Consider the following 27,098-nt stretch of genomic DNA (forward strand, 5'->3'; position numbering starts at 1 on the left):
GGCTGGGAGCTGCTGGTTTTTGCTGGATTCTGCTGCAGGTAGGGGCTGGGCTGAGAGCTGCTGGTATTTGCTGGTTTCTGTTGTAGGTAGGGGCTGGGCTGGGAGCTGCTGGTTCCTGCTGGTTTCCTGCTGCAGAGAGGGGCTGGGATGGGAGCTGCTGGTATTTGCTGGATTCCTGCTGCAGGTAGGGGCTGGGCTGGGAGCTGCTGATTCCTGCTCGTTTCCGGCTGCAGGTAGGGGCTGGGTTACCTTTACGTTCGTGCACCTGACGTTACGCCAGGTCGCAGTTTGCGGAAGTTTCTCTGCGGAGTTCAGGCTGCAGTTGGGGTGAGAGTGGGAATCGGACCAGACATTTCAATTATATAAAAATTACAAATCCAAAATAAGAAGCGCAATTTCACAGGCTGAAGGTAAAGGAACTTTTTATTTGATTTTTTTTCTGTTCAGCGGGATGAATCTCCTACGGAAGTGTTACTGATACAATTGGTTCAAAGTTGTGAAACATTTCCGGAAAGTTCCCAGCAGTTTGAGAAATGTTTTTTTTGCAATGGGGAGTTTGACGGTTATTTACACCGATGGGAAGGTGTGGGGTGCAGAACATCTTCTGGTGTCAATTCCTGCCTCACTGAAGATTGATAGGGGTTTGGTTGAGGTTATTGCTTCTGTTCAGGTGTCTTGCTGGCTTTGGTTCAGGGGAGTGGCAACTTCCAGAACATAGGTAACAACAGCATCTATTTATAATGAAGTCTTTCCTACAGTTGAACGTGCCAAGGTTCTTCACATGTGTGGCATGAATGAAACATTGACATCGATCCCAACTTAATACTTCGGCCAAAATTTTTGGGAACTTCTAAAAGCAGAAAGTTTTCTTTTTGTAGTGTCTTTCACCACCTGGTGATATCCCAAAGTACCTTCCAAACAGTGAAATACTTCTGAAATGTACAGCTGGAAATCTGAAATAAAAACAGAAAATCCTGGAAAAACTCAGCAGGTGTGGATGGCACGGTGGCACAGTGGTTAGCACTGCCTCACAGCACCGGGGACCTGGGTTCGATTCCCGTCTTGGGTCACTGTCTGTGCAGAGTCTGCCTGTTCTCCCCGTGTCTGCATGGGTTTCCTCCGGGTGCTCCGGTTTCCTCCCACAGTCCAAAGATGTGTGGGTTTGGTGGATTGGCCATGCTAAATTGACCCTCACTGTCAAGGGGACTAGCTAGGGTAAATGCATAGGGTTATGGAAATAGGGCGTGGGTGGGATTGAGGTCGGTGCAGACTCGATGGGCCGAATGGCCTCCTTCTGTTCTGTATGATTCTATGAGGTCAGTCAGTGTCTGTAGAGAGAGAAAGAAAACCAAGTAAATGTTTCAGGTTGATGATGAAAAGTCATCTTGACCTGAAATGTTGGGTGGAATTTTTCCGTTCCACCTGCCACGGGAATCGTAGCGGGACGGAGGTGGACGTGCAATGGTCTGTTCACCTCGGGTGGGAATTTCCAGCCTTGGAGATGAGCGCAGCCGGAAAATCCCACTCGTTAACTTTGTTTCTCTCTCTGCACGGACACTGCCTGACCTGCTGAGTATGTTACCCGCAATTCTTTTGTTATTACCGTTTGAAGTTGCTATTGTAGTAGGCAGGAAAATGCAGCAACCAATTTGTACATAAGATCCCACCAGCAGTTTGTAATGACGGCCAGGCAGTCTGTTTCTAGTGAAGTTAGCTGAGGGGTAAATATTAGCGAGGCGGGTGAGGAAGCAGTTCAGAGGAGGTTTACTCGATTTACATCTGGAATAAGTGGGTTGTCTTTTTTAAGGGAAGGCTGGACAGCTTGGGCTTGTTTCCACTGGAGTTTAGGAGCGTGAGGGGTGACTTGATTGAAGTGGACAAGATTGTGAACATATTGACAAGGCTGGCATTGAAAGGATGTTTCCTCATGCGGGTGAGTCTAGAGTGGGGGGGACACTGTTTTGAAATTAGGTATCAGCCTAGTATCAGCCTTATACAGAGAGGAGAATTGTGTTCCCTGGAGGTGGTGTGATTTTGGAACTCGCTGCCTCAAAACGCAGTGGGAGAGGGATCACTGAATATTTTTAAGGCAGAGTTAGATTCCTGTTAGACAAGGGAATCGAATGTGATTGAGGGTAGATGGGGAATGTGGAGCACAACGCAGACAAATCAGCCATGATTTTATTGAATGGCTCAAGGGGCTGAATGGCCACCACCTTCTATTTTGTGTGTTTGTATACTGCCTTTAGAATTTCCGATGCTGAGATCTTGGTCACCGGGGCTGAAACCAGTGAGGATGATGGTTTCCAGTTGAGGGAAATAAACCCAATTTTCACCGAATCAAAAGCTGAATAGGAGCAGGAGTAGACCACTCGGCCCATCGAGCCTGCTCAACCATTCAATATCATCATGGCTGATATTGGGCTTCAGCACCATTTCCCCCCCAACATTTCCCTTAATTCCCTGAGAGACTAAGCATCTGTCTATCCCAGCCTAAATCTTTTGATTTGATTTTGATTTGACTTATTATTGTCACATGTATTAACATACAGTGAAAAATATTGTTTCTTGCACGCTATACAGACAAAACATATCGTTCATAGAGAAGGAAACGAGAGAATGCAGAATGTAGTGTTACAGTCATAGCGAGGGTGTAGAGAAAGATCAACTTAATGCAAGGTAAATCCAATCAAAAGTCTGACAGCAGCGGGGAAGAAGTTGTTCTTGAGTCAGTTGGTACGTGACCTAAGACTTTTGTAACTTTTTCCCGAAGGAAGAAATTGGAAGAGAGAATGTCCAGGGTGCGTGGAGTCCTTAATTATGCTGGCTGCTTTACCGAGGCAGTGGGAAGTGTAGACAGAGTCAATGAATGGGAGGCTGGTTTGTGTGATGGTTTGGGCTACATTCACGACCTTTTGTAGTTCCTTGCGGTCTTGGGCAGAGCAGGAGCCATACCAAGCTGTGATACAACCAGAATGGATGCTTTCTATGGTGTATCTGTAAAAGTTGGTGAGAGTCGTAGCTGACATGTCAAATTTCCTTAGTCTTCTGAGAAAATAGAGGCGTTGGTGGGCTTTCTTAACTATAATGTTGGCATGGGAGGGACCAGGACAGGTTGGTAATCTGGGCACCTAAAAACTTGAAGCTCTCGACCCTTTCTACTTCATCCCCATTGATGTAGACTGGGGCATGTTCTCCTTTCTATTCAATGATGAAGCATCCACAACCCCCTGAGGCAAAGAATTCCAAAGATTCACAACCTTTTGAGTGAAGACATTTCTCCTCATCTCAGTCCAAAGTAATCAACCCCTCATCCTGGGACTGTGCTTTAGATTCCCCGACCAGCGTAAACAATCTCTTAGTGTCCACCCTGTCATAGAATCATAGAATGCCTACAGTGCAGAAGGAGGCCATTCGGCCCATCAAGCCTGCACCAACAACAATCCCACCAAGGCCCTTTCCCCATAACCCCACGTATTTACCCTGCGAATCCCCCTGATACTAAGGATCAATTTAGCATGGCCAATCAACCTGCACATCTTTGAACTGTGGAGGAAACCAGAGCACCCGGAGGAAACCCACGCAGACACGGGGAGAAAGTGCAAACTCCACACAGACAGTGGCCCAAGGCCGGAATTGAACCCGGTGAGGCAGCAGTGCTAATCACTGTGCTATCCTGTACAAAATATTTACCCTGTGACATTTAAGGGGCGTCTTGACAAATACATGAATAGGATGGGAATAGGGGGATATGGTCCCGAGAAGGGAAGGAGGTTTTAGTTCAGACGGACACATGGTCGGTGCAGGCTTGGAGGGCCGAAGGGTTCTTTAATCCCTCTAACCTACACACCCCGAGACATAAGGGGCAATTTAGCATGACCAATGCACCTAACCCGCACAGCTTGTCAAACCTCTTCAGAATTTTATAGGTTTCAAGTCCCGAGGAAAGAGGAATTTGCACCGTTGGGATGGTCTACACCTGAACCGTGCTGGGGCCGGTGTTTTACCAAGCTGCATAACGAGGGAAACAGAGAGTTTTTAAAACTAAATAGTGGGGGAAAGGGATCATATTTGGGAAGAAGTGGTAAATCAAAGACTAAAGACAAGGCTAAAGAAAAAGTTATTATTACGGGAATGAAAAACAGACTGTGACAGGAAGAGGTGGAGGGTTCAACTCGAATAGTAAATCAACAGATGAGACTAAGGTTATAAAAAGAATAGAAACATAGAAAATTGGAGCAAGTGGAGACCATTCTGCCCTTTAAACCTGCTCCGCCATTCATTATGATCATGGCTGATCATCCAAATCAATAGCCCAATCCCCCCGCTCCCCCCCTCTCCCCCATATCCTTTGATCCCCTTTGCCTCAAGTGCCACATCCAACTGCTTCTTGAAAACACTCAACTACTTTCTGTGGTAGTGAATTCCATAGGCTGATCATTCTCTGGGTGAAGAAATTTCTCCTCATCTCTGTCCTAAACGGTCTACCCTGTATCCTCAGATTGTGATCTCTGGTTCTGGACACCCCCACCATCGGGAACATCCTTCTTGCGTCTACCCTGTCTAATCCTGTTAGAATTTTATTGGTTTCTATGAGATTCTTTTGAAGTCCAGCGAATACATTCCTAACAGACTCAATTTCTCTGTCTGTGTGGAGTTTGCACGTTCTCCCCGTGTCTGCGTGGGTTTCCTCCGGGTGCTTCGGTTTCCTCCCACAGTCTGAAAGACATGCTGGTTCGGTGCATTGACCATGCTAAATTCTCCCTCAGTGTACCCGAACGGATGCAGGTTTGTGGCGACTAGGGGATTTTCACAGTAATTTCATTGCAGTGTTAATGTAAGCCTACTTGTGACATGAATAAATAAATTTAAATTTCTCCTCATACGTCAGTCCCACCATCCCAGGGAATCAGTCTGGTAAACCTCCTCTGCACGCTGCAATAATATTCTCAAACCAAAGGCTCTGTATCTGAATGCAGTAAGCATTCAAACAAAACAGATGAACTGCGAGCTCTCACAATAAATAAATATGATTTGATTACAGAGATGTGGCTGCAGGAGGACATGGATTGGGACCTGAATATTGAAGGGTACAGGACAGGAAGCGAGGGAAAGGTGGAGGCCTGGCTCTGAGTTATGATGGGATTAGCACGAGAGAGAGAGAGAGAGAGATGATCTAAGTTGTGAAAACAGTTTGGGTAGAGATGAGAAATGGTAACAGCAATAAATCACTTGCAGTGGTCATGTACTAACAGTAACCACATGGTAGGGTGGATCATAAAGGAAGAAATGATGAGAGCTTGTCAGAGAGGCGCAGTGATAATCATGGGAGCTTTTAATTTACGTATATGGAAAATTCAGATGGGCAAAGGTAGCCGAGATGAAGAGTTCATAGAATGTTTTCAGAACAGTTTCTTTGAACAATACATCCTGGAGCCAATCTGAGAGCAGGTTATACTGGACCTGGTATTGTGCAACAGTTAATTAATGATCTCCCAGTGAAGGTGCTCCAAGGTAGTAGTGGCCCTAGAATCCCTACAGTGCAGAAGGAGGCCTTTCAGCCCATCGAATCTGCACCGACTCTCTGACAAAGTATCTTACCCAGGACCCTCTCCCCCGCCCTATTCCCGTAACCTCACACATTTACCATGGCTCATCCCCCTAACCTACATATCTTGGCACACGGTGGGGTAATTTAGCATGGCCAATACACCTAACCCACACATCTTTGGACTGTGGGAGGAAACCCACAGGGAGAACGTGCAAACTCCACACAGACAGTTACCCAAGTCTGGAATTGAAACCGGACCCTGGGCACTGTATATAATTGAAGTTTACATTTTGGCTTAAGGACAATTATGAGGACACAAAAGCAGAGCTGGGTAAAAAGAATTAGGTTAAGGGATAGGTCAACAGAGAAGCCATGGCAATCATTATGTGGAGATGCCGGCGTTGGACTGGCGTGGGCACAGTAAGAAGTGTCACCCTTCATCAGGTGAGTAACACCTTTCCTCACCTGATGAAGAGGCAGCGCCCCGAAAGCTCGTGATTCCAAATAAACCTGTTGGACTTCAACCTGGTGTTGTGACACTTCTTACGATGGCAATCATTTACAGAGATATTTCAGAATACATAGTATAGATACATTCCACCAAGTAAGAACAAGTCTAAGGGACAGACACACCATCTGTGGTTAACTAGAAAGGTTAAAAATAGTATCAAACATAAAAAGAAGCATATAGTTGTGCAAAGACAGGCAGAATGTCAGAAGATTGGACAGAATTTAATGCACAGCAAAAGATGGCTGAAAGATTAAGGAGGGAAAAAATAGAATACAAGAGCAAACTAGCCAGTAATAGAAAAACAGATCGTAAGGGTTTCTATAAATATTTTTAAAAGAATGAGTTAACAAAGTGAGTATTGGTCCTATAGAAAGTGAGTCTGGAGAATTGATAATAGATCATTTTATTTAAGGAAAGATGTAAATGCTTTGGATGCAGTGCAGAGAAGCTTTGCCAGATTAACACCTGGAATGGGCGGATTGTCTTATGAGGAAAATTGGACGGGCGAGGCTTGTATGTGCTGGAGTTTAGAAGAGTGAGAAGTGACTTGACTGAAACATATAAGGTCCCGAGGGGTCTTGACAGGGTCGATGTGTCTCGAACTAGGGGCCACTGTTTTAAAAATAAGGGATAGCCCATTTAAACAGAGATGAGGCACAATATTTTCTGAGGGTTGTGATCCTTTGGAACTCTCTTCCTGAGAAGGTTTTGTGTGGAGTTTGGAGCCCATTCTGGAAGTGCTGACCAACTCCATTCGCACACTTGTGGATCCAATCATAATGCATGACCTGATGGACAATGTTGCAGCTTCCACACAAAACCTTACCCAAAATCTGAGTGCCACAGTAGGAGCTCAGAACATTGTTTATTTATTTATTAGTGTCACAAGTAGGCTTACATTAACACTGCAATGAAGTTACTGTGAAAATCCCTTCATCACCACACTCCGGCATCTGGTCGGGTACACTGAGGGAGAATTTAGCACAGCCAATGCATCTAACCAGCACGTCTTTCAGATTGTGGGAGGAAACCGGAGCACCCGGAGGAAACCCACACAGACACGGGAAGAAAGTGCAAACTCCACACACACTGTGACCCAAGCCGGGAATTGAACCCAGGTCCCTGGCGCTGTGAGGCAGCAGTGCTAACCACTGTGCCACCCTTTTTTGGGGTTGGACAGAGAGAGAACATGTCCCCTTTTCTTCATACTCTGCTTTTCTTTCGGCCCACGTCCAACCCTTGTTGCACCCAGTGATGCCTTGCCCTTCGACTGACATGGTGGCTGTGAATTCCCTTGTGATAAGGGACTTGTGGGGTCTCCCATCAGTTCAGCAACCTGATCTCTAACACGTTACTAGGATTGCTGAGACTCCGCCTGGTTCCAATGGAGCACAAACTTACTGTGGCTCTCAGGGTGACAGCATTCATCCCTCACTACAGCCTCTCTATCAGCATGCTTACCCTTCAGTCAATGAGTCTAGACTGCTGCTGCACACGTCAACATGACACAGTCCACGGCTGGACCTTCTGGCCAAGAGCTGCTCGAAATTGGCCTTCAAGACAGCTACAGACTCCACCAGTGAAAATCGGCATCTGTCTGGCTGTCGCCACGGGGGTAGCATTGCCAAGGACGATTAGGACAGGCAAGGGCACTGAGGGAATGCATGAGGGGAGTTATTGACTTATGAAATGGGGTCATGATTTTGTTAATAGATCTGGTTTGGAATGAGTTTGTACTGTGGCCAGCCAGACCCATGATGGTCAGTGACAGGAGGAAGCTAAGAATTTGGGGCTGCCACTGAATGGCCAATATAGCTATCACATCCAGAGGATTTCTTTCCTAAGTGCTCAAGTGGAAAGAGGTTGTCCTGACTACCTCCTCGTGCTTGTCATGCTGCTGTTCCTCAGCTTCTCACTGGTGGCAGGAATTTTACGCAGGAAAGCCAGCCATTTCCTCTGTTCCTTAATAACCTGGCCTCTTCCCCGGGGGCAGGAGTTGGAAGCCGGCAGATATAGGACAAGAACTCCCTTCAGCCTCTCCCCATAGGGAATACCTGAGATGTAGTCTTAAAGGGGCAGGCCAAGTTAAACACTGCCGCAGTTTAACAGCTGAATATACTCCAGGTCCCAAACCACCCTTGAGTGTTGCCAAGGGGAACAGCTGGAATAATCGCACATGCTTTTATTTCCCAGTATTTTGTTTGATTAATCGTAGTTCTTTAAATGAAACTGAAGTTAAGCTTTGCTATGCCTGATTACATGAAAACCGATCTTCTAATTCTACCACCAACTCTTGATTGACCAGTTAGCTGTGGCTTAGTGGTAGCACTCTTGGCCCTGAGTCAGAAGGTTTGTGGGTTCAAGCCCCACAGAGACCTCTAGGCTAACTTCCAATGCTATACTGAGGGAGTGCTGCAATGTTGGTGGTACATTCCTTCAGATGAGATGAGACCAAAGACCTATTTGTCCTCTCAGGAAAAGATCCCAGGGCATTATTTTGAAGATCAGGTTTAGTTTTCCAGTGTCCTGCCCATTATTTAACTCTCCAACAACATTGTTTAGATTCATAGAATTATAGAGTGCAGAAGGAGGCCATTTGCCCCATCGGGTCCGTACCAACCACAATCCCACCCAGGCCCTAACCCCATAACCCCATTTACCATAGCGAGTCCCCCTCAAACTAAGGGGCAATTTAGCATGGCCAGTCCACCTAACCCGCACGTCTTTGGATTGTGGGAACACAGTAGCACAGTGGTTAGCACTGCTGCCTCTCAGCGCCAGGGACCCGGTTCAACTCTGGCCTCAGGTCACTGTCTGTGTGGAGTTTGCACATTCTCCCCGTGTCTGCGTGGGTTTCCTCCCACAGTGTTGTGATGTGGAGTTCCCAGCGTTGGACTGGGGTAAACACAGTAAGAAGTCCAACAGGTTTATTTGGCAGCAAATGCCACTCGCTTTCGGAGCGTTGCCACTTCGTCAGGTGGAGTGGAGATCTGCTCACAAACAGGGCATACAGAGACACAAACTCAATTTACAGAATAATGATTGGAATACAGTCTTTACAGATAATCAAGTCTTAAAGGTACAAACAATGTGAGTGGAGAGAGCATTTAGCACAGGTTAGAGATGTGTATTGTCTCCAGACAGGACAGCCAGTGCGATTCTGCAAGACCAGGCAAGTTGTGGGGGTTACAGATAGTGTGACATGAACCCAAGATCCCGGTTGAGGCCGTCCTCATGTGTGCGGAACTTGGCTATCAGTCTCTGCTCAGCGACTCTGCACCATCGTGTGTCGTGAAGGCCGCCTTGGAGAACGCTTACCCGAAGATCAGAGGCCGAATGCCCGTGACCACTGAAGTGCTCCCCGACAGGAAGAGAACAGTCTTGCCTGGTGATTGTCGAGCAGGAAACCATGCAGACGCTGCGACAACGGATGAATGAACACCAGAGCACTTCAGCGGTCACGAGCATTTGGCCTCTGATCTTCGGGTAAGCGTTCTCCAAGGCAGCCTTCATGACACACGACGGCGCAGAGTCGCTGAGCAGAAACTGATAGCCAAGTTCCGCACACATGAGGACGGCCTCAACCGGGATCTTGGATTCATGTCACACTATCTGTAACCCCCACAGCTTGCCTGGTCTTGCAGAATCTCACTCGCTGTCCTATCTGGAGACAATACACATCTCTTTAACCTGTGCTTAATGCTCTCTCCACTCACATTGTTTGTACCTTTAAGACTTGATTATCTGTAAAGACTGTCTTCCAATCATTATTCTGTAAATTGAGTTTATGTCTCTGTATGCCCTGTTCATGAGCAGATCTCCACTCCACCTGACGAAGGGGCAGTGCTCCGAAAGCGAGTGGCATTTGCTACCAAATAAACCTGTTAGACTTTAACCTGGTGTTGTTAGACTTCTTACTGTGTTCCTCCCACAGTCCAAAGATGTGTGGGTTAGGTTGATTGGCCATGCTAAATTGATCCTAGCGTCAAGGGGATTAGCAGGGTAAATATGTGGGCTTACAGGAATAGGATCTGGGTGGGATTGTGGTCGGTGCAGACCCAATGGGCTGAATGGCCTCCTTCTGTACTATAGGGATTCTATGGAACCGGAGCACCCGGAGGAAATCCACGCAGAGACGGGGAGAACGTGCAGACTCCACACAGACAGTGACACAAGACGGGAATCGAACCCGGGTCCCTGGCGCTGTGAGGCAGCAGTGCTAACCACTGCGTCACCGTGCCACCCAATTATCATCTGTTTAATATCTCATCGTTGTTGGCATTGCAAGATTAATTTTCCTTGAAAGATACTTCAACCAATTGTAAAGCACTCCTAGGAAGTATTGAGGTTATTGAAAGGCATTGAAGCTCTCAAGACTTTTTATTTGTGTGTGTTCTATCCCCTGGGAGCTGGTGTGGATCCAGGATTAGACAAAAGGGAGAATGCTGAGGGCGTGAGCACAGCTTCCTCTGCTGTGCTGCTGATTGGGGGGAGTTTGGAACTGAACTTGGCAAACAGCTCACCGTGTGACTGAGCTGCAAGTACGCTCTTGTTGTCTGTCAGAGAGGAGGAACCCGCTCTTTCCCATGTTTCATTCTCAATTTCCTTGGGGCAGTGCAACTTTCTCTGAGTCAAAGAATCATCTTACAATTATTTAGCACGTCTCACAGCCTCAGGATATCTGAAAGTAAATTCCGACAGCCAATTAAATCATTTAAAAGTGTAGTCACTGTGACAATGTAGGAATCTCAGCAGCTAATTTGTGGACAGCAGCTCCCTCGGACAGCAATATGATAATTAGATAAATTTTTTTGTGTGACATTGGTCTGAGACTGAACCCGACTGTTCACAATTTTGGGTCATATTTGACCCTGAGATGTGTACAACATTCTGAGCGACATAGGGTAGATAGAAGGAACTTTCATCTCAGTAAAGGGGTCAATATCCAGGGGCATAGGTTTAAGGTAAGGGGCAGGAGATTCAGAGGGGATTTGAGCAAAGCCTTTTTCACCCAGAGGGTGGAGGGAATCTGGAACTCATTCCTCGAATTCCACCATCTGCCATGGCAGGATTCAAACCTGGATCCCCAGAACATTTGCTGAGTTTCTGGATTAATAGTCTAGCGATAATACCACTAGACCATTGCCTCCCCACTATTGCCCATCCCGAGTTGCCCGAGGGCAGTTAAGAGTCAACCACATAATTGGTTCTGGAGTCACACGTAGGCCAGACCAGGTAAGGATGGCAGATTTCCTTTCTTAAAGGACATTAGTGAACCAGATGGATTTTGCCGACAATTGACAATGGTTTCAAGTTCATGTGTAGATTCCTAATTCCAGATACTTTTTATTGAATTCAAATTCCACCATGTGCTGTGATGGGATTCGAACCTGGGTCCCCAGAACATTAGTTGAGTTTCTGGATTAGTAATCTGGTGATAATACCACTAGGCCATCGCCTCCGTTGAAGGCTCTGTATCCTCAAAGTTAAAGAACAAAGAAAATTATAGCACAGGAACAGGCCCTTTGGCCCTCCAACCCTGCACAGACTGAACTAAAACCCCCTACTCTTCCGGGGACCATATCCCTCTATTCCCATCCTATTCATGTATTTGTCAAGATGCCCCTTAAAACTCATTATCCATATCTGCTTTCACGACCTCCCCCGGCAGCGAGTTCCAGGCACCCACCACCCTCTGTGTAAAAAAAACTTGCCCCTCGCACCTAAACCTATGCCCCCTAGTAATTGACTCTTCAACCCTGGGAACATGCTTCTGACTATCCACTCTGTCCATGCCCCTCATAATCTTGTAGACTTCTATCAGGTCGCCCTCAACCTCCGTCGTTCCAGTGAGAACAAACCAAGTTTCTTCAATCTCTCCTCATAGCTAATGCCCTCCATACCAGCAACATCCTGGTAAATCTTTTCTGTAGCCTCTCCAAAGCTTCCACATCTTTCTGGTAGTGTGGCGACCAGAATTGAACACTATATTCCAAGTGCGGCCTGACTAAGGTTCTATAAAGCTGCAACGTGACTTGCCAATTTTTAAACTCAATGCCCCAGCCGATGAAGGCAAGCATTCTTGACTATCTTTTCCATCTTAACCTTTTAGATACTGCCACTTGAGGATGACACCCTTCATCCAAGTCTTTGAGTCTATCTCTGAAAACTAGACCTAACTAACTTGTTTTAGGTGTTGGCCTTAAGTTCAGTGTTGTTCAGAAGTTCAAAAGGCTGGGTGTTCAAATCCCACTCTAGAAACTTGAGCACAATATCTAGGCTGACACTCCAATGCAGTTCTGAGGGAGTGCTGCAGAGTACAGGTGAGATGTTAAATTGAGGCCATGAATGTTCTTTCAAGTGGGTGTAAAAGACCTCGTGGCACTCGTTCAGAGAACTGGCGAGTATTTATCCCTCAGGCAGCATCGCTGAAACAGGTTATCATTATTGCATTGCTGTCAGTGGGATCTTGCTGTGTGCTAATTTTATATTACAACAGTGACTACACATCAAAGGTGCTTCATTCACTGTGAAATGCTTCAGGGGTCCTGAGGTTGTGAAATCCATTGTAAAATGACTCGAATTCAAACCCTCTAATTCTCGATCCCTCCATCTCCACCCCTGACTTTAAAAGCTTTGTTATTTCTGCAAACATAGGAGACAGGGTGACTCAGGCGAAATCGGTTAATACGTTCACACCTCTGAATGTGACCAGAAAATAAAGCTTTATATAAGACAACTGCTGGCCCATCCCCAGAAAGTTTATTTTCTGGAAAATGAAAATGCTACGTTGTTGCATTTTGATGGTTTGCCTAATTTTGGGGACGAACGTTACCTTTAACTGGAACACTCAGATTCAGCGCATCGTAAACCTCCTGAGATTGGCTGGGGGTCGTGCAGCCAATGATGAGACAAGACGACGCCTGGTTTTTCTTTAGTCCTGTCACCCAACTGCTGACCAATTTGATGACCACTTTTCAACTGATCCCGGACTAGCCCAGGCTTTTTTAAGGATGGTACAGTGGTCAGCACCGTTACCTCTCAGCGCCAAGGTCCCGGGTTCGATTCCCAGCTCAGGTCACTGTCCGTGTGGAGTTTGCACATTCTTCCCGTGTCTGCGTGGGTTTCCTCCGGGTGCTCCGGTTTCCTCCCACAGTCCAAAGATGTGGAGGTTAGCTGGATTGGCCATGCTAAATTACCCCTTCGTGTCAGAGGATGAGCTAGGGTAAATGCGTGGGGTTATAGGGATAGGGCCTGGCTGGGACTGTGGTCGGTGCATTCTCGATGGGCCGAATGGCCTTCTTCTGCACTGTAGGATTCTGTAACTTTGTTACCTCATTGATTTTTCTCAATGTCTGATGACAGCTGAACAAAAATGCAATTTTGTTTTCTCTTTTGGTTTGCAAAAATCTGCCACAGTTTGAAAGGTTGATGCTTGGCAATATCTGGTACAAGTGGCCATTGTGTGTGTCAGCCTGGACAGTAAGCTATTGGACTGTGGGAGGAGAGGAGGTGGGTGAGGGAGTGGTCAGACCCTGTCCTTCTCTGCACTTTCAAGAAACGGTCACTGGGAATCGTTAAGGAACAGGAACCCAACTGATATTTATTCCCTGTACGCCTTAGACAATAGATAACAATGTCACGTGTGATGCCCGACACTATCTAACTTGGCACCGCAAAACTTCAAAACTGTGATCTTAGAATCCTACAGTGCAGAAGGAGGCCATTTGGCCCATCGGGTCTGCACCGACCACAATCCCATCCAGGCCCTATCCCCGTAACCCCATGCATTTACCCTAGCTAGTCCCCCTGATACTGAGGAGCAATTTAGCACGGCCAATCAACCTAACCTGCACATCTTTGGACTGTGGGAGGAAACCGGGGCACCCGGAGGAAACCCACGCAGACACGGGGAGAATGCGCAAACTCCACACAGACAGTCACCCGAGGCTGGAATTGAACCCGGGTCCCTGGCGATGAGAGGCAGCAGCGCTAACCACTGTGCCACCTTGCCTTCTCGGCCTGGGTAGCTCAGTCCCACATCTGACAGTGATTTTGCCAACCAATCTTGATTGATAAGGGGATCGGGGGTTATGGGGAAAAGACAGGAGAATGGGGATGAGAACAAAATCAGCCATGATTAAATGGCGGAACAGATTCGATGGGCCGAGTGGCCTAATTCTGCTCCTATGTCTTATGGCCTAACCAAGACATTAGGGGAGTTCATAAACTCTGACCTGGATTAGATTCCAGCGCAGGGTTAGAAGTGACCCCTCTCTCTCTCTGTGTCCCCACGGTAACCCAAATAATTCTCCACAGCACAATGTGCTCACCCGGTTAGAACGACGTGCGTTGGGTGACATTGAGCTGACAAAGTTGAATCTTTTTTCCTCCCTCTGAATGGGGATCGGTTCCAATCTCCCAGTGACTAACATATTAAAAGCTATGCCCTGTTGGTGCGATATTAACTTGAGAGCTGTGGCAAGAGGTCTCTGCAGCTGGCATTCCCCTCACTGCCCCCACCCTCAACTCCTCTCAAAAGGACAAAATGTTGTTTGGCTGATTAATAATTCCATTCAAAGTTCTCGAACCGACGCCTGAGTGTCTGCAGTGACCTTTGATCCTGTGGGTGTCTGCTGGTTCAAAAAGCTCTTTTTGTTTTTGAGAACCGCACAGTTTGTGTTCGGGCAAAGTTAAAGCTTCACTGACAACCTCCCCCCCCCGCCATCATGGCTGTTGCAACCCAGGGAAACACTCTCGGCCATCCAGGGAGGTGAGTCAACCTATCGGAGAGCCTGACTTCATCAAACTTTATTAGTCTGTTGCAAATGGGGAAAACATCACCTGACCCTTTTCAAAATTGTAATTCGTTCAAAGATTAAAGCTGATTTAGCAACACCAGGTTTATTAGGCCTTTAAACCTCACGTAGTCTCACACATATGTGCTTAAAATAATTAAAAAGCTTTTCAGAAGCTTGCAGCTGTAATGAAGGAACTCCCTGATAGAGGCTGGCTCCGGTTTCTCCCTCCTCCTGAAAGTGCTGACTCACTCCACCACTGCAGGCTGCATAGGCCCCAGTCACCCCATAGTAGTTCATCCAATGGCCTTTTCCTCTGGTGAGCATCATCAGGTTATGGGGAAAAGCAGGATTAGCCTATTGAGTTGGACGATCAGCCATGGCCAAAATGGATGGCAGAGCAGGCTCGAAGGGCTGAATGGCCTCCTCCTGCTTCTAGTTTCGATGAATTGCTTGTTTGGAGCAACTAAGGAACTTTGCTCACCATGGGATCTGTCATTTTAAAAAATTCATTTGTGGGACATGGGCGTCGCTGGCTGGCCAGCATTTATTGCCCATCCCTAGTTGTCGGAGGGCAGTTGAGAGTCGACCACATTGCTGTGGTTCTGGAATCACATGTAGGCCAGACCAGGTAAGGATGGCAGATTTCCTTTCCTAAGCAACAACAGTGAATCAGTTGGGGTTTTCCGACAATCGACAATGGGTTCCTGGTCATCAGTAGATTCTTAATTCCAGATTTCTTTTTTTATTGAATTCAAATTCCACCATCTGCCGTGGCGGGATTCGAACCTGGGTCCCCAGAATATTAGCTGAGTTTCTGGATGAATTGTGCAGTGATAATACCACTAGGCCATCACCGCCCCATGGATCAGTTGTGATCTTGTGCTTCATTTTTCTTGCTTTATGAAGATGAGAAGTTTGCGATTGGACGATCACGAGGCCTCATGAGGAGATGACAAGTTGAAGAAACTGTCCATCCGACTTGCTAGACTCCTGACTCTTCCGTCACTGCTACCTAAAATCCCCGCACGGAAAATGTCTCAACGGCATTCGGACAGTAACCTGGACGAAAAGTCCCAGGCCTTGATGTTGGAGCAAAAGTTTGGATCCAACTTCCGGCTTAACTCTGATTCGGAGAGGTTGACTCCAATGAGTGGCAAATCTTCACTGCTCGGAGTGGACAACCAGGCATTAGCCAACGCCACTTCCATGCCATCACTCTCGGACATGCCAAAGGTGGTTTTGAGCACTGACAGTCCAGCTGCACTGAAGGCTGGGCACCAACAGATTATCCCCAGTAAATTAGCCATGGGCACCAAGACGAAAATGCGGCCTCAGGGCAGTTCACCCTCTGGCCGGCGGGACAGCGGACGGAGGGAAGTTCAGAGCATGCCACCGAGTGACTTGCGGTACGAAGATGGAAGGGAGGCGGGGGGCTCAGGTGGGACCCTGCAACGTAATCGACGCAATATGTCATATAAAGTGGCAACGGACGGATTCTCCGACTTTGCAGATGAGAAGAGGCTGTTACCTCCTCCCACACTGCAACCGCTGACAGAAACAGCAACAGTGCAACCAGCACGAAGTCCAGCCAGGACCAAGGTAGGGGAGAAACTCTTATCATGGATACGGTGTGTGTCATCTCAACCAAGTCTCAAATATTGATTTCCCCACCCACCGCCACCATATTAAAGGCCCTCCCACCACTCCCAACAGGTTCCGGTCACCCCCGTAATCCTCCCCCGTAATCCTCCCCCCCGTAATCCTCCCCCCCCGTAATCCTCCCCCCCGTGATCCTCCCCCCCGTGATCCTCCCCCCCGTGATCCTCCCCCCCGTGATCCTCCCCCCCGTGATCCTCCCCCCCGTGATCCTCCCCCCCGTGATCCTCCCCCCCGTGATCCTCCCCCCCGTGATCCTCCCCCCCGTGATCCTCCCCCCCGTGATCCTCCCCCCCGTGATCCTCCCCCCCGTGATCCTCCCCCCCGTGATCCTCCCCCCCGTGATCCTCCCCCCCGTGATCCTCCCCCCCGTGATCCCCCCCCCCGTGATCCTCCCCCCCGTGATCCTCCCCCCCGTGATCCTCCCCCCCGTGATCCTCCCCCCCCCGTGCTCCTCCCCCCCCGTGCTCCTCCCCCCCCGTGGTACTCCCCCCCCGGGGTCCTCCCCCCCCCCCGGGGTCCTCCCCCCCCCCCCCCCCGGGGTCCTCCCCCCCCGGGGTCCTCCCCCCGCCGGGTGTGTCTTCCCCACCCCCCCGGATGTGTCTCCCCCCCCCCCCCTCCCCCCTCCCCCCTCCCCCCCACCCCCAGTTGTGTCTCTCTCCCCCCCTCCCGTTTCTCGCCCTCACACGTGTCTCCCCCCCCACCCCCCCATGTGTCTCCCCCCTGCTCCCCCCATGTGTCTCCCCCCTGCTCCCCCCATGTGTCTCCCCCCTGCTCCCCCCATGTGTCTCCCCCCTGCTCCCCCCATGTGTCTCCCCCCTGCTCCCCCCATGTGTCTCCCCCCTGCTCCCCCCATGTGTCTCCCCCCTGCTCCCCCCATGTGTCTCCCCCCTGCTCCCCCCATGTGTCTCCCCCCTGCTCCCCCCATGTGTCTCCCCCCTGCTCCCCCCATGTGTCTCCCCCCTGCTCCCCCCATGTGTCTCCCCCCTGCTCCCCCCATGTGTCTCCCCCCTGCTCCCCCCATGTGTCTCCCCCCTGCTCCCCCCATGTGTCTCCCCCCCGCCCCCCCATGTGTCTCCCCCCCGCCCCCCCATGTGTCTCACCCCCCGCTCCCCCATGTGTCTTCCCCCTCCGCCCCCCCATGAGTCTCCCCCTCCGCCCCCCCATGAGTCTACCCCCCCATGAGTCCCCCCCCCCCACCCCCCCATGAGTCTCCCCCCCACCCCCCCATGAGTCTCCTCCCCACCCCCCCCATGGGTCTCCCCCCCAACCCACCCCATGTGTCTCCCCCCCAACCCACCCCATGTGCTCCCCCCCCACCCACCCCATGTGTCTCCCCCCCCACCCACCCCATGTGTCTCCCCCCCCACCCACCCCATGTGTCTCCCCCCCCACCCACCCCATGTGTCTCCCCCCCACCCACCCCATGTGTCTCCCCCCCACCCACCCCATGTGTCTCCCCCCCCCCACCCACCCCATGTGTCTCCCCTCCCACCCCCCCATGTGTCTGCCCCCCCCACCCCCCCCATGTGTCTGCCCCCCCCACCCCCCCATGTGTCTCCCCCCCCACCCCCCCATGTGTCTCCCCCCCCCACCCCCCCATGTGTCTCCCCCCCCACCCACCCCATGTGTCTCCCCCCCCCACCCACCCCATGTGTCTCCCCCCCCCACCCACCCCATGTGTCTCCCCCCCACACCCACCCCATGTGTCTCCCCCCCCCACCCACCCCATGTGTCTCCCCCCCCACCCACCCCATGTGTCTCCCCCCCCACCCACCCCATGTGTCTCCCCCCCCACCCACCCCATGTGTCTCCCCCCCCACCCACCCCATGTGTCTCCCCCCCCCACCCACCCCATGTGCCTCCCCCCCCACCCACCCCATGTGCTTCCCCCCCCCACCCACCCCATGTGCCTCCTCCCCCACCCACCCCATGTGCCTCCCCCCCACCCACCCCATGTGTCTCCCCCCCCACCCACCCCATGTGTCTCCACCCCCACCCACCCCATGTGTCTCCCCCCCCACCCACCCCATGTGTCTCCCCCCCCACCCACCCCATGTGTCTCCCCCCCCACCCACCCCATGTGTCTCCCCCCCCACCCACCCCATGTGTCTCCCCCCCACCCACCCCATGTGTCTCCCCCCCCACCCACCCCATGTGTCTCCCCCCCCACCCACCCCATGTGTCTCCCCCCCCACCCACCCCATGTGTCTCCCCCCCCCACCCACCCCATGTGTCTCCCCCCCCCACCCCCCCCATGTGTCTCCCCCTCCGCCCCCCCATGAGTCTACCCCCCATGAGTCCCCCCCCCCCACCCCCCCATGAGTCTCCCCCCCCACCCCCCCATGAGTCTCCCCCCCACCCCCCCCATGGGTCTCCCCCCCAACCCACCCCATGTGTCTCCCCCCCCACCCACCTCATGTGTCTCCCCCCCACCCACCCCATGTGTCTCCCCCCCCACCCACCCCATGTGTCTCCCCCCCCACCCACCCCATGTGTCTCCCCCCCGCCCACCCCATGTGTCTCCCCCCCCACCCACCCCATGTGTCTCCCCCCCCACCCAACTCATGTGTCTCCCCCCCACCCACCCCATGTGTCTCCCCCCCACCCACCCCATGTGTCTCCCCCCCCCACCCACCCCATGTGTCTCCCCCCCCACCCCCCCATGTGTCTGCCCCCCCCACCCCCCCATGTTTCTGCCCCCCCCACCCCCCCATGTGTCTCCCCCCCCACCCCCCCCATGTGTCTCCCCCCCCCACCCCCCCATGTGTCTCCCCCCCCCACCCCCCCATGTGTCTCCCCCCCCCACCCCCCCATGTGTCTCCCCCCCCACCCACCCCATGTGTCTCCCCCCCCACCCACCCCATGTGTCTCCCCCCCCCACCCACCCCATGTGTCTCCCCCCCCCACCCACCCCATGTGTCTCCCCCCCCCACCCACCCCATGTGTCTCACCCCCCCACCCACCCCATGTGTCTCCCCCCCCCACCCACCCCATGTGTCTCCCCCCCCACCCACCCCATGTGTCTCCCCCCCCACCCACCACATTTGTCTCCCCCCCCCACCCACCCCATGTGTCTCCCCCCCCCACCCACCCCATGTGTCTCCCCCCCCACCCACCCCATGTGTCTCCCCCCCCCACCCACCCCATGTGTCTCCCCCCCCCACCCACCCCATGTGTCTCCCCCCCCACCCACCCCATGTGTCTCCCCCCCCACCCACCCCATGTGTCTCCCCCCCCCACCCACCCCATGTGTCTCCCCCCCCCACCCACCCCATGTGTCTCCCCCCCCACCCACCCCATGTGTCTCCCCCCCCCACCCACCCCATGTGTCTCCCCCCCCCACCCACCCCATGTGCCTCCTCCCCCACCCACCCCATGTGTCTCCCCCCCCACCCACCCCATGTGTCTCCCCCCCCACCCACCCCATGTGTCTCCCCCCCACCCACCCCATGTGTCTCCCCCCCCACCCACCCCATGTGTCTCCCCCCCCACCCACCCCATGTGTCTCCCCCCCCACCCACCCCATGTGTCTCCCCCCCCACCCACCCCATGTGTCTCCCCCCCCACCCACCCCATGTGTCTCCCCCCCCCACCCACCCCATGTGTCTCCCCCCCCCACCCACCCCATGTGTCTCCCCCCCCACCCACCCCATGTGTCTCCCCCCCCACCCACCCCATGTGTCTCCCCCCCCACCCACCCCATGTGTCTCCCCCCCCACCCACCCCATGTGTCTCCCCCCCCACCCACCCCATGTGTCTCCCCCCCCACCCACCCCATGTGTCTCCCCCCCCCACCCCATGTGTCTCCCCCCCCACCCACCCCATGTGTCTCCCCCCCCCACCCACCCCATGTGTCTCCCCCCCCACCCACCCCATGTGTCTCCCCCCCCCACCCACCCCATGTGTCTCCCCCCCCACCCACCCCATGTGTCTCCCCCCCCCACCCACCCCATGTGTCTCCCCCCCCCACCCACCCCATGTGTCTCCCCCCCCCACCCACCCCATGTGTCTCCCCCCCCCACCCACCCCATGTGTCTCCCCCCCCCACCCACCCCATGTGTCTCCCCCCCCACCCACCCCATGTGTCTCCCCCCCCACCCACCCCATGTGTCTCCCCCCCCACCCACCCCATGTGTCTCCCCCCCCCACCCACCCCATGTGTCTCCCCCCCCACCCACCCCATGTGTCTCCCCCCCCACCCATCCCATGTGTCTCCCCCCCACCCACCCCATGTGTCTCCCCCCCACCCACCCCATGTGTCTCCCCCCCACCCACCCCATGTGTCTCCCCCCCCACCCACCCCATGTGTCTCCCCCCCACCCACCCCATGTGTCTCCCCCCCCACCCACCCCATGTGTCTCCCCCCCCACCCCCCCCATGTGTCTCCCCCCCCACCCCCCCCATGTGTCTCCCCCCCCACCCCCCCCATGTGTCTCCCCCCCACCCCCCCCCCATGTGTCTCCCCCCCCACCCCCCCCATGTGTCTCCCCCCCCACCCCCCCCATGTGTCTCCCCCCCACCCCCCCCCATGTGTCTCCCCCCCCACCCCCCCCATGTGTCTCCCCCCCCACCCCCCCCCATGTGTCTCTCCCCCCACCCCCCCCCCCCATGTGTCTCTCCCCCCACCCCCCCCCCCATGTGTCTCTCCCCCCACCCCCCCCCATGTGTCTCTCATGGGACCGTAACCTGGGGCGAGGGGTTCAAATAGATTTGGGCTTGAGGGGATGGGGTAGGGGGTAGATTTTAATAGTTAATGAAAATTCAATCAATTGTTGGTCTCCTCCCTTGCAGCGAACACTAGGACGAAAGAAAGGACCCAGAATTCGGAGCTCCTTTAAGGATGGTAAGGAGTGTGAGGGTGGACTGTGCGCGAAAATGACCAATGTCGTTGAGAGAGTAGTTTGAACAGGGCGGGTTGGACATGGGCACAGCTGTGATGTGTAGGGGTTGCGGGGGTGGGGTTTGGGTCCAAAGCCTTGGCAATATTATGGTTTTCAGGCAAGTACACCATTCATTCTCCCTGAGAAACATCCCACACTCAGCACTGAGACAAACACCCTACTAATCTAATTTTGGTGGTTGAGAGAGGGTTGTTGCCCTGGGGAGAATTTCTTGCTAATCTTCCTCAACAATTCGAATCTTGTTTGAATGTCTTGATTTTTATGTACAGGGGAGGGGCGAATGGGAAGGAATTTATTACCACCTTCTCCCGGGAAGGGGAAAATGTTCAAGTGGTTTCAATGTTCTATTGAAAGTTGCATGGCTAGCCTCTAATTTTGAAACATTGGATAGATCAATGAGCGGGACGTGAGGCATGTGTTCGAACCCAAGGATGGGTGAAATTTTGCTATGGCATATTGGCAGTAATTATCCCGAGTTTAAATCTGGCTCTTGGGGTTAATGAGACTGCAGAACAATACTGTCATTAATTAAACATTAATTGGCAATTGAAGAGGTTGCAGAATTGGCTGGTGTGGGAATTGGAAAAAGTGCCTGTAGGGGGAGCTCACTAAGGAAGGCAAGGGTAACCAAGAGATAGATAAATGTTTGCTCAAAAGCAGGATAAAGGGCTTTGGGGAAAAGGCAGGAAAGTGGAGTTAGGATGAGATGGAGATCAGCCATGACCATATAGAATGGCGGAGCGGGCTCGAAGGGCTGAATTGCCTATTCTCGCTCCTAATTTCTATTTTCCTAACCGTTACTGTGTAACCCTGTCATTGTCTATCTGACACACAACCCAGCATTGACACCCTGAACCTTGACGAGTGCAGCAAACGTAATTGAAAAGAAAGCAGGTAGAGTTTGCTATGGCTGGTTGATGCTTTGGTGTGGTCATCTGATTGTTAGTGGCTGGTTAGAATCCAGCAGTACCCTTGCTCCCACTTGACTCATAGAATCCCTGCAGTGCAGAAGGAGGCCATTTGGCCCATCGAGCAACGATCTCGCCCAGGCCCTATCCCCTTAACCCCACGTATTTAATCTAATCTAATCTCCCTGACACTAAGGGGCAATTAGCATAGCCAATCAACCTAAACCACACATCTTTGGAGTGTGGGAGGAAAGCAGAGCACCTGGAGGAAACCCACGCAGACACGGGGAGAATGTGCAAACTCCACATAGACAGTGAGCCGAGGCCAGAATTGAACCTGGGTCCCTGGCGCTATGAGGCAGCAGTGCTAACCACTGTGCCGTCCACTTGCTTCTGTTAGTCTATGCCTTGGCTCTGTGGACTGTGGGGGAAGTGAGCTGTGTCCCTCTCGGAAGAGACTATGCACTTTCAATACAAGAGAACACAAACTTTACCTGTGTGGATCTCTCAATGGATTTCTAAATATCACAATGGATTTTCATGCATTTCAAACATTAGATTTGACCCTGAAGGTAGGAGAGAATCCTACATCCACTATGGAGAGTCAGCACCTTCAGGAGAGCGGAGAATTGGAACCTGATTAAGAGTCAGTGTCCTTAGGAAAGATGTACTTTAAATTACTGTACAACGTCAACAGGTTAAACTGGAATGTTTTAGGGATAAATGTCAGGTGAGCTGGTTGGAAACCCTGGGATTTGTTTATGGTTTGCCTCTTGTCCAATGTGTTGAGAGGGTTTTAATGAGGTGAATTGTAAGTCAGAATACTTCAGCAAGTTCCTCGAGCAAACCTGTCACATTCCCCATCAGCACGTCACCTTCACAGAGCTCCCAGAACAGGACAAGAACCAGAGTGAGGAATCCAGGCCTCCGGTACAAGAGGAAAATTAGTGACTTTATTCGGAACCAGTTGGTCAGATATTTTATCGGGAAGTGATGGATCCCGAGCAGCCGGCAGAGAATCCCATCCTGGGGGCTTTCCGGCGTCTCTCCCTCTGGCAGCGGGAAGGTTTGGCAGTAGGTTTGTTCCAGGGCTCGGAGGAGGCCAGTGATAGCCAGGGTGGTGGGGGAGGGATGAGTAACCTGTGCGAAACCTTCAGCTCCTTCCTGAGTAAACTCCTGTCTTCAGACCCGAGGTTATACCAGGAGGTACGGGAGAGAGGCCTGACCAGCGTTCCTGAGTCGGACGATGACTTGCTGGACGACACCGGACACTTGGAATCCACAGAACCGGATGAGAAGATTGTGGTTCAGAATTACCGCCCGGCACAGATGACATGGAGTCAGTTGCCTCAGGTGAGTGCGAGTTCGAGGGATTGTTTTATCCTGATTCTTGCAACATGAAGTGTCAGTTAACTTCATACTTGCTACCGTTAGAGGAGCTGTAACCCAGCACACTATCCATGCCAACTCTCCCGGTGCAGTGCTGAGGGAGTGTGGCACTGTCTGGAGTACTATCTTTCTGATCAGATCTTAAACTCAGGTCTATGTACCCATTGAAAAGATTTTGAAAAGTAATTAATTGGCTGTAAAGTGCTTTGAAACTTCCTGATGTCTTGAAAGATGCTATATAAAATACATGGAATCATAGAATCCATACAGTGTACAGAAGGAGGCCATTCGGTCCATCGAGTCTGTACCGACCACCCAGGCCCAATTCCCGTAACCCTCATTTACCCTGCTAATCTCCCGATACTAGGGTCAATCAACCTAATCTGCACATCTTTAGACTGTGGGAGGAAACCCATGCAAACACAGGGAGAAAGTGAAAACTCCACATAGACAGTGACCCAAGGCTGGAATTGAACCTGGGTCCCTGGCGCTGTGAGGCAGCAGTGCTGACCACTGCACCACCGGGCAGCCCTGGCACATGGTTCTTATTTAACCCACTGAGGGCAGAGGTCTGATTCCTGAAAGCTGCTTAATGATACTTGTCCCTTCTTACTGCTTTCAGGTGTTAGAGCAAGGGATTCTACAGAAACTGTCTGCTGAGGAACGCAAGAGGCAAGAGGTACAGACCCGTGTTACGCTGGAATGTGTGGGACAGCAGGGACTTTCCAACACAAGAGGACATTGTGGGAAATAGGCTGGAGGGTAAAGGGCAAAGGTCAGACCCTCGCGTCACGTTGAAAAAGCAGAGCAAAGGGCCAGTGGTCCTGCTGCCAGGCAGATCCAGAGAGAAAGGCCAGGGCCCCCAGTACATGGCGTATCCAGGGGTGAAGGGCCAGAACCCCCAGTGCAGGGCGCTGCTAAAACTGGAAAGAGGAACAGATGAGCAAGATAATTTGAGAAGTAGTTTGGTGACAGCAAAGGATTTGGGTTTTTAAGGCCTGTAAGCGGAAGGGAATGAGATGGAGAGTCTGCAGTGAGAGGTTTGGTCAGTCAGTCAGTGATGAGTTGTGTGAGGGAAATGTCAAAATTCCACTCACAGCGGCAGTTATTGGGCAGCATTGTGATGATGGTCCCCTGATGCTCGAAAGGAAACCAGGATTCTCAAAGGGCACACGGTTAGTTCCTGCACACTGGGGGCAATGCTGCGATTAGCATCGACTGATCGTCACCCTGCGAGTGTGCTGTCGAAGACACTTTCTGCCATTTAGTATTCAGCACAGAAAGAGGCCAACAGCTCGGTGCCAATCTTGAGACTCCACATGAGCCTCCTCCCATCCCACTGAATCTCATCTCATCAGCATATCCTCCCATTCCTTTCTCAATTATGTTTATCTTGTGTTTCCTTAAATCCTGTTCACCTCCTCTGTGTGGCTGTGATCACATTCTAACCATTTTCTGGGCAAAGAAGGTTCCTCTGAATTCTAGAGAAGGGAATCCCAGTCGGTGCAGACTTTCCTGATCGATGTAACTTTTACAGTTATGTGTCATCTTTGCAAATCTTTCTCCCATCTCCTCCATTGCTTCCATGGCCTTTTTTCATTGTAATATGGAGACCAGTATGGTGCACAGTGCAGTCAGTGTTTGATACAACTCAAACATAACTTCTCTCCTTTTCAGTTCTGTCCCCCTAGAAATAGTTAGAGTATTGTTGGGACAGAACCGAGGGAGCGAAACTCTATCTTCCTGCTAAGCGTTTGATGTTTTCGCTGAGTGTCTGAAACACAGAGTCCTGGAGATTAGAATATCTGAGATTAAAATATCAGAGGATTCCAGAAGATTAAAATATCTGCTAGACTTCCCACTTCTGGTTCCTGCCCAGGAACTCTTACTGGGAAATGTGTGGATTTTTGGTGGAAAGTTGTTTGGTCTCAAATGTGAGGTTTCAAGGGTTGAATATCCACCAGGTACTCTGTTTGGACTTGCATAAGAAAACAGGTCACTTTGGGAGACACCAGAGTTGTGTCCTACAGGAGTGGGCTGAAGATTAAATGGAAAGAGTTCCCTCTTTATTCTTTTCTTTCCTACAGGCCATCTTTGAGATCATTGTATCTGAATACTCTTACCAGCACAGCCTGACCGTCCTAATCAATATGTTCAAGAACTCAAAGGAACTACAGATGACTATGAACACCACCGAGCACCATCATCTCTTCTCCAACATCTGTGACATTCAAGAGGCCAGTAAGAGGTAGGAGAGGATGTTGGGGGCAGTGTGTAGGTGAGGGTGGACGGGGAGGAGGGTTGCTTGGAGGGAGGCTTGGAGGAGGGAAAGGATAGGAGGGAAAGATTGATGGGGGAGATGGAGGGAAGTGTAGCGGTGGAGTGGATAGGGAGAGGGTGAAAGAGGCTGGAGTGGAGGAGGGTGGAAGAGTGTCTCCTATGCTGCTCTGGTGGATCTTTGTATGGGATGTACAATCTCTCTACAAGCTCCAAATACACAGACAATTGCAGACTGTGGGTGTTTGTTGAGAGGCTCCCAGTTCGTTAACTCTGGTGTGAACTCAGCTAACCCATTAACAGCTTCAGTTAAAAGGAAAACTTGCATTTACATAGCACCTTTAATGATCTTTGGACAGCTACTGACTTGTCACTGTTATAATATATTTATTTATTATTGTCACAAGTAGCTTACATTAACACTGCAATGAAGTTACTGTGAAAATCCCCTAGTCGCCACACTCCGGCATCTGTTGGGTACACTGAGGGAGAATTTAGCACGGCCAATGCACCTAACCAGCACATCTTTTGGACTGTGGGAGGAAACTGGAGCACCCAGAGGAAACCCACATAGACACGGGGAGAAGGTGCAGACTCCACATAGACAGTGACCCAAGCCGGGAATCGAACCCGGATCCCTGATGCTGTGAGGCAGCAGCGCTAACCACTGTGCCATGCAGATATAGATGATGATGTGGAAGATCTGATTGGTGTCTCGAACATGTTGAGTTGACCTTTTGTTCTCCAACGCCACACTGCCAAACCTGCTGACTGGTGCTGTGCTGCATTCCAATGGCACCAGGAACCTCCTGAGCAACGGTGACAGTGAGTGAGCTATTTGACTGCAGGGGCATCACATAAATTGAGAAATCCAGCTCTCATCTGGCAGTCACGCTTGGGCAAATCACAACTGGGAGTTTGACAGGTGATGCTTAGGGGCACCCAGAGGAAACCCGCGCAGAAACGGGGAGAACGCGCAGACGCCACACAGACCCAAGCTCCCATCCCCACCCTTACTTAGCCCAGGAGCAATTTGAAACCAGTTCTACCTCTCCAGTGAAGCTAAGCAGAGGTTGTTGGGTGAGGGAGGGGTTGTAATCT

At 51.6% G+C, this 27,098-nt stretch overlaps 1 protein-coding gene across 2 annotated transcripts in view; it reads left to right on the forward strand.

Annotated features, from left to right (window-relative positions):
• The first annotated feature begins 299 nt into the window (after window positions 1-299).
• arhgef16 (Rho guanine nucleotide exchange factor (GEF) 16) overlaps window positions 300-27,098 on the forward strand; it is a 60,245-nt gene continuing 33,446 nt past the window's right edge. Inside the window, exons 1-6 of one of the 2 annotated variants that reach the window (XM_078238761.1) lie at window positions 300-410; window positions 15,770-16,462; window positions 21,314-21,365; window positions 23,518-23,684; window positions 24,343-24,399; window positions 25,808-25,968. In XM_078238761.1, the coding sequence (XP_078094887.1) occupies window positions 15,896-16,462; window positions 21,314-21,365; window positions 23,518-23,684; window positions 24,343-24,399; window positions 25,808-25,968 (1,004 nt within the window). In that variant the 5' untranslated portion in view covers window positions 300-410; window positions 15,770-15,895. Of the gene's footprint in view, window positions 411-10,293; window positions 10,410-15,769; window positions 16,463-21,313; window positions 21,366-23,517; window positions 23,685-24,342; window positions 24,400-25,807; window positions 25,969-27,098 lie in introns of those variants that run through there. The other variant, XM_078238762.1, reaches the window with a different exon arrangement.

This window comes from Mustelus asterias, chromosome 22 (genome assembly GCF_964213995.1).
Source record: "Mustelus asterias chromosome 22, sMusAst1.hap1.1, whole genome shotgun sequence".
NCBI lineage: Eukaryota > Metazoa > Chordata > Chondrichthyes > Carcharhiniformes > Triakidae > Mustelus > Mustelus asterias.